Source organism: Ornithorhynchus anatinus, chromosome 5 (genome assembly GCF_004115215.2).
Source record: "Ornithorhynchus anatinus isolate Pmale09 chromosome 5, mOrnAna1.pri.v4, whole genome shotgun sequence".
In the NCBI taxonomy this organism is placed as follows: Eukaryota; Metazoa; Chordata; class Mammalia; order Monotremata; family Ornithorhynchidae; genus Ornithorhynchus; species Ornithorhynchus anatinus.
The window spans coordinates 3334429-3350941 of NC_041732.1; the positions used below are offsets into that span (position 1 = coordinate 3334429).

General features: G+C 62.4%; 1 protein-coding gene across 1 annotated transcript; it reads left to right on the top strand.

Moving 5' to 3' along the window:
• Positions 1-1295: 1295 nt before the first annotated feature.
• PLEKHG2 (pleckstrin homology and RhoGEF domain containing G2) lies at positions 1296-15856 on the top strand (the record flags this gene model as incomplete). Its single annotated transcript, XM_039912248.1, has 20 exons — positions 1296-1394; positions 1906-1937; positions 3493-3572; positions 6955-7274; positions 7656-7756; positions 8137-8203; positions 8336-8382; positions 8491-8641; positions 8974-9105; positions 9408-9590; positions 11176-11268; positions 11378-11464; positions 11695-11728; positions 11827-11928; positions 12619-12711; positions 12934-12972; positions 13305-13318; positions 13466-13660; positions 14187-15117; positions 15414-15856. Coding segments are annotated over exons 3-20 (3087 nt in total), but the record flags the coding sequence as incomplete, so codon positions are not given.
• Between the last annotated feature and the right edge of the window lie 657 nt (positions 15857-16513).

Genomic DNA, 16513 nt, shown 5'->3' on the forward strand with positions numbered 1-16513 from the left:
CTCCTCTCCTCCTGCTTTTCTCCCCCTCCCCCCTCCTGAGCCGGCGGGAACAGGAAATGGAGCTGGGCAGGGCCGGGGGAGAGGGGGTCTGCCCCTCAGCCCCCTCCCCCGCCTGAGCCCTAGCTGGGCCGGCTCCCCTCTCCCTCTCCCCTCCCTCTCCCCTGTCCCTCCTTCTCCCGGCCCGGGGCTCCAGATGCGGTCCCCCCCTTAGAGGCCACCGCCCCCGGACCCTCTTGTCCGGTGCCCCCGCCCTCCCGGGGCCCAGCAGCAGGGCCCGGGGAAGTCCGAGCCGGGGGCCACCTCGGACCTGAAGCCGGGGGAAGGACCGGCCGGGGCGGCGGGGAATTCCGGGAAGGGGGAATCTCCCGCCTCTCGTCCTCCCGGCCTTCCCGGCCTTCTTCCCGCCTCTGCCCGGGACGGCTGGCTTGGGGGTCCGGCGTCCGGCGTCCGGCTCGGACCTTGTCCCCTGAGGTCCGGACCGGGCTGGGCTCGGATGCTGCGGACCCGATCCGGCGGGTCCCGGGCCCGAGGTCCCCCCCGCCGGACTCCGCTGTCGCCCCCGGCCCTGCATGGCCCCGCCCGGACCCGCGCCCCCCGCAGCCCCCGCCCCGCCCCCGCCGAGACCCGCGGCCCCGACCCGCCCACAGCATCGCCGACATCGTCGCCGACAGCATCGCCGACACCAACGACGCCGAGCTGGGGAGGTGAGACGGCCGACAGGGCAGGGGGAGGACGGGGGCAGGGGGAGGACGGGGGCAGAGGGAGGAGGAGGAAGAGAAGGGAAGAGGGAGGGGGAGGGGGAGAGGAGGAGGAGGAAGAGGAGAGGGAGGAGAAGAGGAGAGGGAGGAAAAGAAGAGGAGAGGGAGGAAGAGAAGGAGAAGAGGAGGAAGAGGAGTGGGAGAAGTGGAGGAGAGGGAAAAGAGGAGAAGAGGGAGGAGAAGAGGAGAGGGAGGAGGAGAAGAGGAGGAGGAAGAGGAGAAGGAGAGGGAGAAAGAGGAGGAGGAGGAAGAGAAGGGGGAGAGGGAGGAGAGGAGGAGGGGGGAGAAGAGGAGGAAAAGGAGAAGAGAAGGAGAGGAAGAAAGAGGAGGAAGAGGAGGAAGAGAAGGGGAGAGGGAGGAAAGGAGGAGGGGGGAGAAGAGGAGGAAAAGGAGAAGAGAAGGAGAGGAAGAAAGAGGAGGAGGAAGAGAAGGGGAAGAGGGAGGAGGAGGAGGAATAAGAGGAGAGGGAGGAGAAGAGGAGGAGAGGGAGGAAGAGGAGGAGAGGGAGGAGAAGAGGAGCAGGAGGAGGAGAGGGAGGAGGAGGAGGAGGAGGAGGAAGAGAGAGCGGACAGAAGCCGCTTTGTGTGTCCGGACGGAGGCCCGGGATTGGGGGCGATGGAGTCTCTGGAGCCCACGGTGGGGATGGGCCGGGGGGCGGAGGCCGGAGGCCGGGGAGCGGAGGCCGGGGTCGGGGCCGGGGGCGGGGGCGGAGGCCATCGGGGGCCCGAGGAGGAGCGCGGGGGGTCTGGGCGGGCGGGGCTGGGGAGGGGGCGAGGAGGAGGAGGAGGAGCAGCCCGCTCTGCGCCCCGGGAACAATGGGGAGGGGGTGGGGCGGGGGGAGGGGAGGGAGGGGGCCGGCCAGGCCGCGCCGCCGCCCCCGCCCCCGCCGAGGGGACCCCGGGGGTCCCGGCCCCCAGGGCCGCCCCCTCCCCATCTCCAAAGGGAGCGGGGAGCCGGGCCCGGTACCCCTGACTTTGGTCTCGGGGCGGGGCGGGGGGGTCACTCTGAGGGCTGAGGGAGGGGGCAGGGGGCAGTTGGTGGGGGGTGGAGGCGAGGGGCGGAACCGCAGGGGATTGCCCCGGACCTGAGAAGAGCGGAACGGTTGAAGCGAAATCTCTGGAGTAACGTTCTCCATTCCCCACTAAAGGACCATTTGAGGCTGCAGCAGGAGGGATGAAGGTTAGACTTCAGGAACAACCCCCACCCCACCCCCACCCCAAGAGGAGGGGTGGGAAACTCGGGAGCGGTGAGACGGGGGGGGTTCTCCTTTTTGGGGTTCTCCTTCTGTCTCGTTGGTCAGGGGAACGGAGGCAGGGGAAGGGATGGGATGACCTCGGGATGGGATGACCTCATGAAGACCCCCCCCCCCACCGCGTCCCCTCCCCTTCTCTGTCTCTGCCTTCCCCGGGAAGCCCTCCTGCCAGCTCAGGGGCATAGACCCGCGCCCCGACCCTTCTGGCCGGAGACCCCCGGCTTCCTGACCCTGAAGCTGCCCGCCCCCCGCCCCCCCAACCCCCCCACCGAGGTCAGGGCTGGAGCGGGGGAGGGGAGGAGAGTGCGGAGGCGGGGCATTCCCAGGACCCCGGGAGGCCAGATGGTGATGGTTGTTAGTGGCTGCACTTGCCTGTCTGTGGGGCAGTTGATTCAGCTCCAGACCTCTGCGGGGAACCCCAGGCCTCAGACAGCTCGGCGGCTCCCTTCGGGCCCCTCGATCTGACTCCCCCCCGACCCCGACCCCCCCCCCCCCGGGGAGGCGGCTCAGGATTCCCCCGGATTAGTTCATTCATTCGATCCTATTTACTGAACGCTTGACTGTGTGCAGAGTATCGTACTATGCGCTTGGAAAGTACATCACAGCAATAAAGAGAGACAGGCCCTGCCCTCGGGGGAGGGGGTTGTCCGGGGGGGGGGGTTTGGAGGGACCCAGGCGTCCTAACTTCCAGATCGCCGATCTCCGCTCGGGGTCCTGCGTCAGGGAGGCAGAGGGACCTGCCGAGATGGGGTGGGAGAGGGAGCTTCTCCAGGCCCCGGGGACCTTCTCGGTCCAGCTCTTAGTCCCCTCCCCTCCCCGGCCCGGCCGTGAGAACCGGCTTCTTTCCCGCCCTCGGCCCACCCCCCGCCCCTCCCCAGGGACCCCGGCGTCCCGCCCTCCCTCCCGGTCTGAGCGGAGGGGTCCTAAACCCTCGGCCTCGCCCGTAGGGTCCTTCTCCTTAGGCCTCTCCCGCCCCCCAACCTCCGGGGGCTCCGGCTGGAGGGAAGGGGAGAATCTCTCCCACTGGGGGTCGGAACCCTGCCTCCCCCCCCCCAACCTCCCCGGGGCCAGCCTCGCCCCCTCCCCTCCTTTCCCGGTCCCACCCGGCCCTGTCCGCCCCGCCTCCTGCGCAGGGGTGGTCCCGGGCCCGGCCCCCCACTGGGTCCTGGGGGGGAGGGCGGGGGCTGCCCTGGTCCTCCGGGACTCCTGGGTTCGGAGAGGGGATTGTTTTCTCGGGAAACAATGGCAGGGGAGGGGGAGGCCGCCGCTGCCCAGAGCGGGTGGGGAGGGGGGCTTCCTGCCTGCCCTTCTTCCCCGGCGACTGGGCGGCCTGCGGGGACCCGGGCGTCCAGGGTTCCCGAGCAGAGGGGGAGAGGGAGTGGGTCTGGGAGGAGAATCCGGGGGGGACGGGCAGGAAGGGAGCGGTCCGGACAGGCTCCCCACACCCCCCGGTCTCTCCCCCCCCCGCCCCCGGGGTTCCAGGTCCACCGTTGGAGATCACCCCATCATGCCTGAGGGTGCCCAGGCCCGCCACCTTCGGAGATACAGCCCGGCCCCGGCCGGTGAGTAAACTGCCAGGGACGGTCATTATATATCGAGCCCCCACTGGGTGCTGAGTGCTGGACTAAGCGCTTGGGAGAGGACAATCTAACAGACCCGTACCCCGCCCACCAAGAGCTCACAGTCTGGAGGGGGAGGCGGACATTAATAGAAATAAATAAATGACAGATAGGGTCGTAAGTGCAGTGGGGCTGCGGAGTGGGGGGTGACTAAAAGGAGCAAGTCGAGGTAGAGCAGAAAGAGAAGAGGAAAAGGGGGGGCTTAGTCAGGGAAGGCCTCTGGGAGGAGATGTGCTTTTAAGTGGGGAGAGTCATGGTCTGTCGAATGTGAGAAGGGAGGGCGGAGGGCGTTCTAGGCCAGAGGCAGGACAAGGGTGAGAGGTCAGTGGTGAGATAGATGAGATAGAGGTGGAGTGAGAAGGTTAGCATCGAAGGAGCAAAGTGTGCGGGCTGGGTTGGAGTAGGAGAGTAGCCAGGCGAGGTAGGAGGGGGAAAGGTGATGGAGGGCTTTAGAGCCAATGGGGAGGAGTTTTTGTTTGATGCAGAGGTGGATGGGAAACCACTGGAGGTTCTTGAGAGGTTAGTTGTTGTTTTGTGTGTGTATGTGTGTGTGTGTATGTCTTTTGAGCGACTCTATTTGGAGTCTGCACGGCCTGCATGGGTGTGTCTTTATGGGTCTGTCCAAGGGAATGAATCTGGAGAAGGTGTCCAAGCCGACGCATAGGTCTCAATAGGTGTAAGGGCCTGTGGGTCTTCGTGAAGGTGTCTTGTAGGTTCATGGGATTGTATGCCTAAGTGAGTGTTTAAGAAGGTCTTTGTCTTTTGAGCGTCAGTGGATGTCTCTGGAAGTGTGACTGAATGTCTGCCACAGGCCTACAGACACACTCCAACACACTCGGAGGTTTGTGCAGCGGATGTGCGCGTCCGGAGCTCTGGACCTGCACACACGTGGCTGGCAGAAGTGTCGGCAGCCCCCGGTGCATCTGCGAGCATGTGTATGTGCGTGTGTGTGTTTGTTCCAGAGCAGGTGTTGGTGTGTTGGGTGTGAAGCTTATGTCTGCTTTCTCTTTCCCTTATTACCCACTAGGTCAGGCCTGGGTGGGGAGAAGGGGGAGGGGAGAGAGGGGAGGAGGGGACAGGAAGTGCAAAAACTGAATAATAGACACCTCTGCCCCGGAGCCGGAGAGCCCGGAGCCGGAGCCCTAGCCGGGAAAGGAGCCCAGCCCCAGGTTTGGGTTGGGGACTCGAGGGAGGAAAAAGAAAGGAGGGTGGAAGGGGGACAGAGGAGAAGGGAAGGGGGAAGGCGGGCTGGAAAGGGGGACCTGGGAGGGCCAGCCTTTAGCTTCTCTGGGAAAGATAACTCAACGCTGGGTGCCAGAGATTGAGAGAGAGCCAGAGACTGAGGGAAAGTGAGCTCTGGGGTGTGTGTATGGTGGGCCAAATATTCTCTGCTGGGGACAAGGTGGGGAGAAACTGAGGCCTGGAGAGGGCGGGGGCCCTAGGAGGCACCCAGGTCAACTCTATTCACTCACTCTACTTCCTCACTCAGGGTCTATCTTCCCTTTTTCTCCCTCCCTGCAGCTCAAGAGCCTTCTCCCTTGCCACTTGGCTTAATGTGTCTCCCTTCCAGGTGCCCCCAGCTCACACACTCTGCACACATGCGGCCCACACACAGGATCACACATGGCACACGCACCTGTAATCATGAGAGACCAAAGACCACTAACGTTCTTCCCCTTTTGCTTTTTTTTTAAAAAACTTGTATTTTTTAGTCCCTTACTATGTACCAGGCCATTACTGAGAGCCGGGGTAGATACAAGATAAACAGGTTGGACACAGTTCATGTCCCACAGAGGGCTCACAGCTTTAATGCCCATTTTCCAGATGAGGTAACAGAGCCACAGAGAAGTTAAGAGACTTACCAAAAGTCACACACAGCAAACCAGTGGTAGGGTCGGGACAAGAACCCAGGTCTGTCCAACTCCCAGGCCCGAACTCTATACACTAGGCCCCACTGCTTCTTAGCTGCTTCTCAGTTTGCACGGGCTGGAGTGAAGGGGGCTGGAAAAGGAGGGCTGGGAGTCAGTCAGTCAATCATATTCATCGAAAGCTTACAGAACACTGTCCTAAGTGCTAGGGAGAGTATCTGTAATGTATCTGTTATTAATTAATTCACATAAATGCCTGCCTCCCCGCCCCCAGACTGTAAGCTTACTGTGGGCAGGGAATGTGTCTATTGTTATATTGTATTCTTAGTACAGTGCTTAATACAGTACAGTGCTTAGTACAGTACAGTACAGTGCTTAGTACAGAGCTCTGCACACAGTAAGCACTCAATAAATACATTCGAATTGACAAATGAATGAATACAATATAACAATATAATAGACATATTTGCTGCCCGCAGGAGTTTATAGTCTGGAGGGCCCTGGATAGAGAATATGGGGGCGAGGATTATGAGGTCTGGGTGTGTGAGACAGAAGTGAGAGAACGGTGTCCCAGGTGTGAGAGAATTAGGTGTGGGTGGCAAGGTTGAGGCCTGGAGAGGAGTGTGCAGAGAGTGCAGAAGGTGTGAGAGAAAAGAGGGGGAGGTAGGAGAGCAAGGTGAGTGTGCAAGGCAAGAGTGGACACCTGAGTCAGTAGTGCAAGAGGTGTGTGAGGTTTGCAGGAAGAGAGTGGGGCGTGTGAACAATAGTGAGTAAATAGTGCACCATGGGTGAGCGAGTTGAACAGGGGTACGGGATCCAGTGGTGCACGATGGGTGGATGGGACCTGGGTTCTAATCCTGGCTCCGTCACTTGTCTGCTGCGTGATCTTGGGCAGGTTACTTCCCTTCTCTGGGCCTCGGTTCTCTCACCTGTAAAATGGGGGTTAAGGCTGTGAGCGCCATTTGGGACATGGAACTTGTATCTACCCTAATGCTTAGCGCAGTGCCTGGCACATAGTAAATACTTAACAAATACCATTAAAAAAAAAGGTGAACAGGAGCACATGAGCCAGTAATGATGATGACGATGATGGTGATGGTATTTGTTAAGCACTTACTAAGTTATTTGTTAAGCACTTATTTGATAAGCTCACTGTACGGAGCGCCGGGATGGATAAAAGCAAATGGCATTGGACACAGTCCCTGTCCCGCGTGGGGCTCCCATTCTCAATCCCCATTTTACAGATGAGGTAACTGAGGCACAGGGAAGTGAAGTGACTTGTCCAAGGTCACATAGCAGACAAGTGACGGAGTAGGGATAGTGCTCAGTGCGTGCGTTAAGCAAGCAGGGTTTTGTGAGCCGGTAGTGAGCGGTGGGTGTGCAAGGCGGGTGCTCGGACAGAGGTGCCAGGTGGGCAGACGCCCCTCCATCCTGACGTTGGGCCCGTGTCTCCTCAGCGCCTGCTCGGCCCCCACCACTGGCCATGGCTTCCCGCGGCTCCGGCAGCAGCACGTCCCTGAGCACCCTGGGCTCCGGCTCCGAGGGGGAGCGCCCGCCCAGCCTGGGCTCCTCCGCCTCCTCCGCCTCCCTGGCCGACGGCCTCGGGCCCCCGGCGGCCGGCCCCCCGGGGCCACACATCAGCCTTGACCTGATGCCGGTTGGGGCGCTGGGGGATCCCGGTGCCGGTGGGGGGAAGCCCTCGCACCTGGAGCGTGTAGCCCTGGAGATCGTCGAGACAGAGAGGGCCTACGTGCGGGACCTGCGGAGCATCGTGGAGGTGAGACGCCCTGGCCCCCCGCCCCCACTCTCCCCAGGACTCCCAGCCTCCGGTCCGCCCCTCCTCGGCCTGGCCTGCTCCCGTCCCTCGGCCTGCCCCCCGGCCTTCCCCAATCCCCAGCTCCAGGCCTGACCGGAGGGATCCCCTCCGCCCCCCCCCACCCATTCTCTGGCTCCACTCCATGTCTTGGGATGCCCTGAGCTTCCATTCATTTATTCGTTCCTTCGATCGTGTTTATTGAGCGCTTACTGTGTGCAGACGGCTGGACTAAGTGCTTGGGAGAAGACAATAGAACAATAAACAGCCACATTCCCTGCCCACAATGAGCTTTCAGTCTGAGCTCTGACCACTGCCCCTCCCCCCGACTCCTTCCCGTGCAAGGATTACCTGGGCTGCCTGGTGAACAGTGAACACCTGGAGCTGCAGCCAGAGCAGCTAGACATCCTGTTCTGCAACATTGAACAGATCTACGAGTTCAACAGGTCAGGGCTGGCCCCTTCATCAGCGGGGTGGGGTGGGTCAGTGGAGCCCGGGGGACTCCCCTTACCTATTTATTTGTCCGGGTCAGGGTAGAGTGACCTTGGGCCAGAGGGGCACCGGCTGGTGGGAGCTTGGGTCTGGAGGGATCCTTGGGTGCCCCTGGGAGCTGGGATGGCCTCCCTGGTACCACGGAGCTGCAGAACGTTGTGGGTAATTGTTTTTCTTGGCCATGGGGCTCCTCCCCTCGTGCAGTGGCATCTTGGGTGCGGTCTCCGAGGTGCCGGTTTCTAACCGCGAAACAGGGTGGGGAGGGGGAGGCGTCTCCCCTTCACAACCTGGGGCTTCCGTGGTGACATGTGGTATGGTTCCCGGCGCGGCCCAGAGAACTGCTGGAGGAGCTGGAGAGCAGCAGCAGCGCCCAGGGCATCGCCGAATGCTTCGTCCAGAGGGTGAGGCCCCCGTCCCCCCTCCTGGGCTGCGGCCGGACCCTCGGGCGGGGGGCACGGGAGGCGGGCGGACGGAGGGTGGGGACGGGAGGGGGCGGAGGGGGCGGCCGCGCTGAACCACCGTCTCGTCCGCAGAGTGAACAGTTTGACATCTACACCCTGTACTGCATGAACTACCCCAAGTGAGTCATTTCCCCGGTCCCCTCCCCTCCGAGCCCCTCCTCCCCACCCCACCCCCGCCTTCCTCCGAGGCCTCGGGCCCTGAGTCTGCGCGACCTCCTGTGCCCCAGCTCCCTGGCCCTGCTGCGGGAACTGTCCAGCTCCGAGCCGCTGTCCCGTCTCCTCCGCGAGCGCCAGGCCTGGTTGTGCCACTCGCTGCCCCTGCAGAGCTACCTGCTCAAGCCCGTGCAACGCATCCTCAAGTACCACCTCTTATTGCAGGTCGGCTCCAGTGGGGCACTGGGAGGGGCCGGGACCCTCCGGGAGGGGAGGAGTGGGGCCTGAGGGCCTGTACGGGATCATCTGCTGATGGAAAATGGGGAGCGAGGGATGGGAGACAGTGCGGCCTAAGGACGGTCCATCAGTTAATCAATTTATTGAGCATTTATTGTGTGCAGAGCACTGTACTGAACGCTTGGGAAAGGACAGGGATCCCTGGGGGTGGTGATCGGAGCGATCCGGTGGACAGAGCTCCCTGGGCTGGGCCCTCCGGGGAGAAAGCTGTGTGGGAATCGGACTCTGGGGTCCAAGCCGATCCGGTCCGGTCCCCGCAGGAGCTGGGCAAGCACTGGGATGAGCGGCACGGGGGCTACGAGGTGGTGGAGGAGGCCATCATCACCATGACGGCCGTGGCCTGGTACATCAACGACATGAAGCGCAAACAGGAGCACGCTGCCCGGCTAGAGGTCTGGGGCCGGGCCCAGGGGTGCCGAGGAGGGGTGGGGGTAGGGCCTGGGACATGGTGGGGGCTCTTGAGGAAAGAGAGGTTGGAGTCCAGGAGGGATGGGGAGGACTGTGGGGAAGGGGATCCAGGGAGGACCAGGATTATTGGGAAGCGGGTGGGGGAGAGTCTGGGAAGAATGGGAAGAACTGTGGGGAAGGGAATCCAGGGAGGACCGGGATTGGGGTGTGGCGGGGTGGGAGTCCAGAAAGGATGGGAAGGGCTGTGGGCGTCAAAGAGACTTTGGGCCTGGTGGGTGTCTTGCAGGAGGTTCAGCAGCGCCTGGGGGGCTGGGAGGGCCCGGAGCTGAGCGCCTTCGGGGAGCTGGTCCTGGAGGGGACCTTCCGGGGTCCGCGGCTCCGCAGGGAGCGCCTGCTCTTCCTCTTCTCCCGGATGTTGCTGGTGGCCAAGAGGCGTGGAGACACCTATGCCTACAAGGGTCACATCTTTGTAAGTCCTGGGGTCAGGGCTGGGGCTGGGGCCAGGCCGGGGCTGGGACAGGGACGGAGGCAGGTGCCGGGGCCAAGGTAGGAGCCAGAGATCAATCTGTCTAGAATATTGAGTGAATTATCAATACTCATTTATTGAATAGTATGTAGAGCGCTTGGGAGAGTCCAACAGAGTTTGATTTTTCATGGCATTTGTAAGTGTTTACCATATGTCAGGCTGGGCTGGGGTATATACGAGCTAATCAGATTGGACACAGTCCATGTCCCACTTGGGGCTCACAGTCTTAATCTCCATTTTTCAGATGAGGTAACTGATGCGCAAAGAATCAATCCATCAGTTGTATTTATTGAGCCCTTTCCATGTGCAGAGCACTCTACTAAACGCTTGGGAGAGTACAAGACAACAGAATTAGCAGACATGTTCCTTGCCCGTAACAAGCTTACGGTCTAGAGGGGGAAGTTAAGTGGCTTGCCCGAGGTCATACAGCAGACAAGTGCTGGCGACATTAGAACCCAGGTCCTTCTGATTCCCACGCAGGTCTGTGCTATGTCCATTAGGCCATGCTGCTGCTTGTTGGTAGATACCATCCCTGCCTTCGAGGAGCTTTCGATCTAGAGAGGAACACAGATATGCAAATACATTTCAGAGAGGGGATGGGCATAAGTGCTGTAGGGCTGGGGATGGGGCGACTATCAGAGCGCTTCAGGGTACAGACCCAAGTGATGCTAAGGGAGGGCGAATGGGGTGGGTGAATGAGAAGTGAGTCGGGAAAGCTTCCTGGATGAGAGGTGATATTAATAGTTCTCTGAAGATAGGGAGAGTGGCGGTCTGTCAGCTTTGAAGGGGAAGGGAGTTCCAGCCAAAGGGAAGCCGTGAGCAAGGGGCCAGCAGCGAGACGGACGTAGTCGAGAAGGAGAAGTGGTTACGTATACCAGTGAATGCTCTGACAGGAGGATGTGAAAGTTGCTATGGAGCCAAGAGCTCCGAAATTGGGTGGGAGAGACCAAGGACTGAAGTGGTAAATGGGTGATGGCCTACAGAGGGCAAGGGAAATGAAGCAGGGCAGGCCAAAGGGCCTCGGGGTGGGGAAGAGTTGTGGTCCGGCGGATGTGATGTGGGGATAGAGTTCCAGGCAGCAAGGACGGTGGGAGCCGAAGGTCGGGGAGAGACGAGGTCCACCTAGGAGGTTGGATTGAGAGGGAATGTAGAGTGTGAGCTGGAGTGTAGCGGGAGAAGAGAGTGGGTGAGTAGGAGGGAGAGAGCTGATTGAGCACATTAAAGGCAATGATAAGGAGTTTCTGCTGGATGCTGTCTCTCCCTCTAGACTGTCAGCTCATTGTGGGCAGGGAATGTGTCTGTTCATTGTTGTCTTGTACTCTCCCAATCGCTTAGTACAGTACTCTGCACATGGTAAGTGTTCAATAAATACGATTGAAGGAATGAATGAGAAACAGCTGGGCCCGGAGTCCCTGGCTTCCAAACCTCTGAGGCTCCTTGGTGGTGGGGGAAAGGGAGGGAGGGGGGATATGGAGGATCCTGCAACCCCCCCGGCTCCCCCAGAGCTGACCCTTGCCCCTCCCTACAGTGCTGTAACTTGTCTCTGAGCGAGAACCCCAAGGATCCCCTGAGCTTCAAGGTGTCGGACCTCACCATCCCCAAACACCAGCACCTTCTGCAGGTGAGGACCACCCGTCCACCAGCTGATGGAGGGGTGCGCTGCTGGGGAAGGGGGCTGGGGTCTCCCCAATCTTTGTGTCCAACCTCTCATCGCCAAACCCCGGCTGCAGGCCAAGAACCAGGAGGAAAAGAGGCTCTGGATCCACTACCTGAAGCGGCTCATTGTGGAGAACCACCCGGCTTCTATCCCCCAGAAGGTGAGGCAGCTGAATCCCACTTGGGGCCTGGGGGGACCACCAGGGAGTGCTGGGAGACCCAAAGTGTGGGGATGGCCTGGGCTCTGGGGTCGGGATCACGGGGATTGGGGGAACTGGGGGATCTGGGGAACCTGAAGTGTCAAGGGGTCGAGGATGCTGAGGGGACTTAGGGAGGAATTGGGGTTGGGAGATCCTCACCTACCTCATCCCAACTCTCTCTCGTGTTCCAGGCTAAACAGGTCCTGTTGGAGAATAGTTTCCATTGTGAGTGTGTGGCCAGGAACGGTGGGAGGGCAGGGCGGAAGGTGGCGTTTGGGGGTGGGGAGGACTGACCGAGCCTGACCACCCCCTTCCCTCTCCAGGCGCCCCTGAGAGCCGTCTGAGCCCCGAATTCCTCAGTCCCTCGTTCAGCTCCCCACGGCTCCCCGAGTCTCACAGCTTCACCCCTGGACGGAGGGCGGCAGGTAAGGGAGGGGCCCAGCCCCTGAGCCCCAGCCCCTCAGTTCTGACCCCCTGACTTCTGACTCTTGGGCTCTGACCCCTGAGCCCCAACATCTGAGTCCAGACCCCCTGAGCCCTGACTCCTGGGCCCCTGAACCCTGACCCCTCCCTGAGCCCCAGCCATTGAGTTCTGATCTCCCTGAACCCTGACCCTGACCCCTCTCTGAGTCCCGCCCCGAACCTTAACTCCTGAGCCCCACTCCGGGGCCCTGATTCCTGAGCTCTGACCCTTGAGCTGTGATCCCCCTGAGCTCTGACCCCCCTGAGCCCTGAGCCGTGACTCCTGAGCCCCAACTTCTCCTGACCCCTAAACTTCACCGCCTGAGCCCCAACTCCTCAGGCCTAATCCTTGAACCCTGACCCCACTGAGCCCCAACCCCTGAACTCTGACTCGCCCCAAACCCTGAGCCATGACCCCTGAGCCCTAATTTCCTGAGTCCTGACCCCTGACCCCGGGCCCCAATCCTTGAGCCCCGACCCCTGAGCCCAACTCCTGAGCCCTGACCTCACCTGGGCCCAACTCCTGCTCTCTACCTCACTCTGGATCCCACCTTCCCTGGCTCCTTGCCCCCACTCCAACACTGGGCCCTAGACACCCATTCCCCGTGACTCTTCTAACCGTCCTGACTCCCCCACCCTGCCCCCCGACATAGAGTCTTCAGCCTCGCTCTACAGCCCTGAAAGGACCCGCAAACTCACCCCTGTCAACAGCGGCCTCCTCTCCCGCCGTGGACGCCGCCAGTCTGGTGAGTCGAGGCATCCAGGGTGTGCAAGGCAGGGGGTGGGGGCGATTCTGCTGGAACTACACCTGAGGGTACTTCGGTTCGTGGTTTCCCACTCCCACACTTCTCTCGGCACCCTGCTCCTCAGCAGAGCTAGGACATGGCCCTGGAGGAGGTGCTGGGGGCTGAGGGGAGGGGATCGTTTGGGAATCCCACCCCCCCCCATGCCTGCTCTTTTCCCCTCAGAGCCGGCCAAGGAGTCTCAGACAATGTTCCAGGACAGCGGTCAGTGTCCTGCCTTCCCCCTCCCGCCCACCCCTGCCCTCTCCGTCCGTCTCACTGAGACCCTGCCCCTCTCCAACCATTTGTCTCTCTGTCCCCGACCCCCCCGCCCCCCGTCTATCTGCGTCTCTCTCCGTCTGGGTCTGCGTCTCATAACGAGAGGTCTGAGCAGGCCTGGACCCGTGCGGGCGGTGGGGGAGGGTTAGAAGCTGGAGGGCACAGTGGGGTCAAAGGAAAATCAGAGGAGGGAGCAGCACGGGAGGAAGCTCTGTCCCTTTTTCACTCTGTGATCTCTCTCTCTCCTGTACCTGCCCGGCCCACCCGGACCTCGGCAGACTCCAGGCTCAAGGTAAGCATATGTGTATGTGTTTGAAAGTATGTGTGCCGCTCCCCCTGCCCTGCCCCACCACCCTCCCAACAGGGTCTGTCGGACTGTGGGGAGCCAGTCTGCTCACTCTTCGGGAGCTGAGGCCCTTCCCCCCGACGCTCTCTGCAGCACGCGGGCAGCGAGGGAGAGCTGTACCCTACCTCCGAGTCGATCCACTCGGCGCCGGAGCCCGGGACCTGCCCTCCCGAAGACACCCTGGAGGAGCCAGGCGTCTCACCCCTCCCCTCCAACCTCTCCATCACTGAGGAGATCCTGGAGCTTCTGAGTCAGCGGGGCCTGCGAGAGCCGGGGGGCCCAGGCGAGGTAAACTGGGGCCAAAGAGGGGTTCGGAGAGGAGTCATCTGGGTCCGGGGTTGGGGGGGATTGGTGTGGGAAACCTGGGAACTTCCCCTGCCCCTTTGGTCTTCCCGGCCCTTCCCCTCTCTGGGTGTGGCCAAGCTCTCCATCACCGTCGTCATCATTATCATCATCGTCGATCAATTGTTTTATTGAGCGATTCCTAGGTAAAGCATTCATTCAGTCGTATTTATGGAGAGTCTACTGCGGACAGAGTATCGGGCTAAGCGCTTGGGGGAGTACAGTGCAACAGTAAAGAGACACATTCCCTGGAGCTTACAGTCCAGAGGAAAAGGAGCAACTGCATTGGCCAGGAATCGAACCCAGTTCTCCTGTATAGGAAGGGAGAATTCTACCACTGAACCACAAATGCCGCTGCACTAAACACTTGGGAGAGTTCAATACAACAGAATTAGGAGCCACATTCCCTGTGCACGATGAGCTTTCTAGAGGTCGAGCTTACAGCTCGCCCCCATCCCCTTTGCTCTCCCAGCCAGCTGCCTGTGAAGCCCCGCCAGACCTCGGGGAGGCCCCCAGGATCCGATCAAGAGACGGAACCCCGGTCCCGGAGGAGGAGGCTGCCCCGGAGCGCCGGCCTCCCTCCAGCAGCGACTCTTCGGAAGAAGAGGAGGAGCCGCCACCACCGGCCGAGCGGGAGCCATCCCCGCTCCACGTCCTGGAGGGGCTCGGCCGGGACGGCCCTCCCGACATTCCCGAAGACTCCCGGGAGCGGGAGATCCGTGCCAAGTCGCCCAACATCCCACCTCTGACTCCCGGCTGTTCCCCAGAGGGGAGGGAGGACAGGGCTGGGGAGAGCCCAGTCAGGAGCGGGGAGGAGCGGGGTTGCCCGGACGATCCCAGAACGCCAGAGCCGGAGGGCGAGATGCCGGAGCCGGCAGTGGGGTCCCCCGGACGGGGGCCTGGGACAGAGGCAGAGGGAGGCGCTGCATCCGCCTCCAAAGCCTGGTCCGGCCCTGCTCGCCCGCCGAGCCCGGAACTGGAATTCCGCTCCTGCGCGGAGATCCGGAGGGCCTGGCGGGCGATGGAGCAGGCAGGTGGCACGGGGTGGGAGTCACGGGGGGTGTCCCGGCTGACCTGCTCCGAGCCCCTGGTGATCCTGGAGGAGTCGGACCTGCGGGGGCCAGGAGGGGGTGAGGCTGTGGCCCGGTTCTGCCCGAGCCTGACCGAGTTGGCGATGTACCGGGAGGAGGGCGGCTGCGGGGGCCTCCAGCACTCGGAGAAGATTCTCACGCGGGTGCAGGCCCTGGCCCGCATGTACAGCGAGAAGGTTCAGCGGATGCAGTGGGGGGCCCGGGCCGCCGCCCCCAGCCCCGCCGCCGCTGCCGCCCATCCCGTTAGGAGGATCCGAGGCCTCTCCCGCACCCAGCCCCAGGCCCCGCCCTGCTCTGAGCAGCTGCAGTCCGGTGGGTACCAGGGCGCCGCCACCCATGGCCGGGATGGTGGGTGGTGCCCTCGGGGTCCGGGCAGGAGCTAAGCCACCCCCAGAAAGAGAAAAGGACTCTGGAAAATGGGATTGACCATGGGGGCTAGGAGACCACAGGGCTCCTCTTTTACTCTGGGAGAGCCAGGGGAGTCTGGGGGAGGTGGAGAGGCTGGTGGGGGTCCTGGGGCCCCCTTTCTCTCTCCAAAGGAGGCTAGAGGACAGCTGCAGTGACCCTTCCGCCCCTCAATCTCTCTCTCCCTCTCTCCCTCCCTCCAGGCCCCCCCGTGGCCTTTGGCTACGCCTTGGTGCGGGAAGCGACTCTGCCCTTCGCCTGCATCCAGGAGACTGTCCCCCTCTTCCCTGCCGCCCGGGAGAGCGCCGTCTGGCTGGGCACACAGTCTCCTGGGTCCCCATCGCTGCCGAGATCCCACCCAGTAGAAATCGATGGGACTCTGGACCACCCTGGACTCCCACCCAGCCCGGCCTCCCAGAGCACAGCTGAAGCCCCATCTCCAACCCCCAGCCCGCCTCTCAGCCCCCTCCCCACCCGGAGCTCCCTGGGGAAGAAAACGGAACTTCCCGAGGCATCTCAGTCGTCGTCCTCCTCCCTCCAGGCCTCTTCTCCCTGCAGTTCCTCGCAACAGGCCTCCTTTCCCTCCTCCCAGCAAGCCTCCCCTCCCTCCTCCCAGCAGACCTCCCTTCCCTCCTCCCAGCAGGCCTCTCCTCCCTCCTCCCCGGTCCAGACCTCCCCTCCCTCCTCCTCCTCCCCGGTCCAGGCTTCCCCTCCCTCCTCCTCCTCCCTGGTCCAGGCTTCCCCTCCCTCCTCCTCTTCATCCCCAATCCAGTCCTCCCCTCCTTCTTCCTCCCCGCAGGTCTCTCCATCCTCTTCAGCATCTATGGCTGAAGTCAGGAGCCCTGCCGGGCCTCGCCCCAGCTCCCCCCAGCTCCCACTGGGGATTGGATGCGGGGTCGGGACGGCCGCCTCTGAGTCTGCAGAGGTCACCCCACCCCCCACCTCTCCCCTTGCAGCCCCCCCACCCTCCACCGCACTCCCTCCCCCGGAACCTGCTGTTGCCCTGCCCTGTCGCCTGGCCCTGGCCTCTTCTACCCGCCGCCTCTCCTCCAGTGCCGCTGCCCTCTCCCGCTACCTAGCCGCCTCGTGCATTAGTCAGAGCTTGGCCCGGAGGGGGGCCGGTGGGGAGGGCTGGGAGGGGGCCTTTTGGAAGCCCCCGGCCCCACCCCGGCCGCTGCCTCCCACGCCCAGGACACCTCAGGCCCGGGCCCGCTCCCCAGGCTGGGTCCAGGAGGAACCGATCCGGGCAGACCTCGCCTTGGGCCGCCAGCCCGGCCTCACCCGGCCCCGTCCTTCAGCCTCC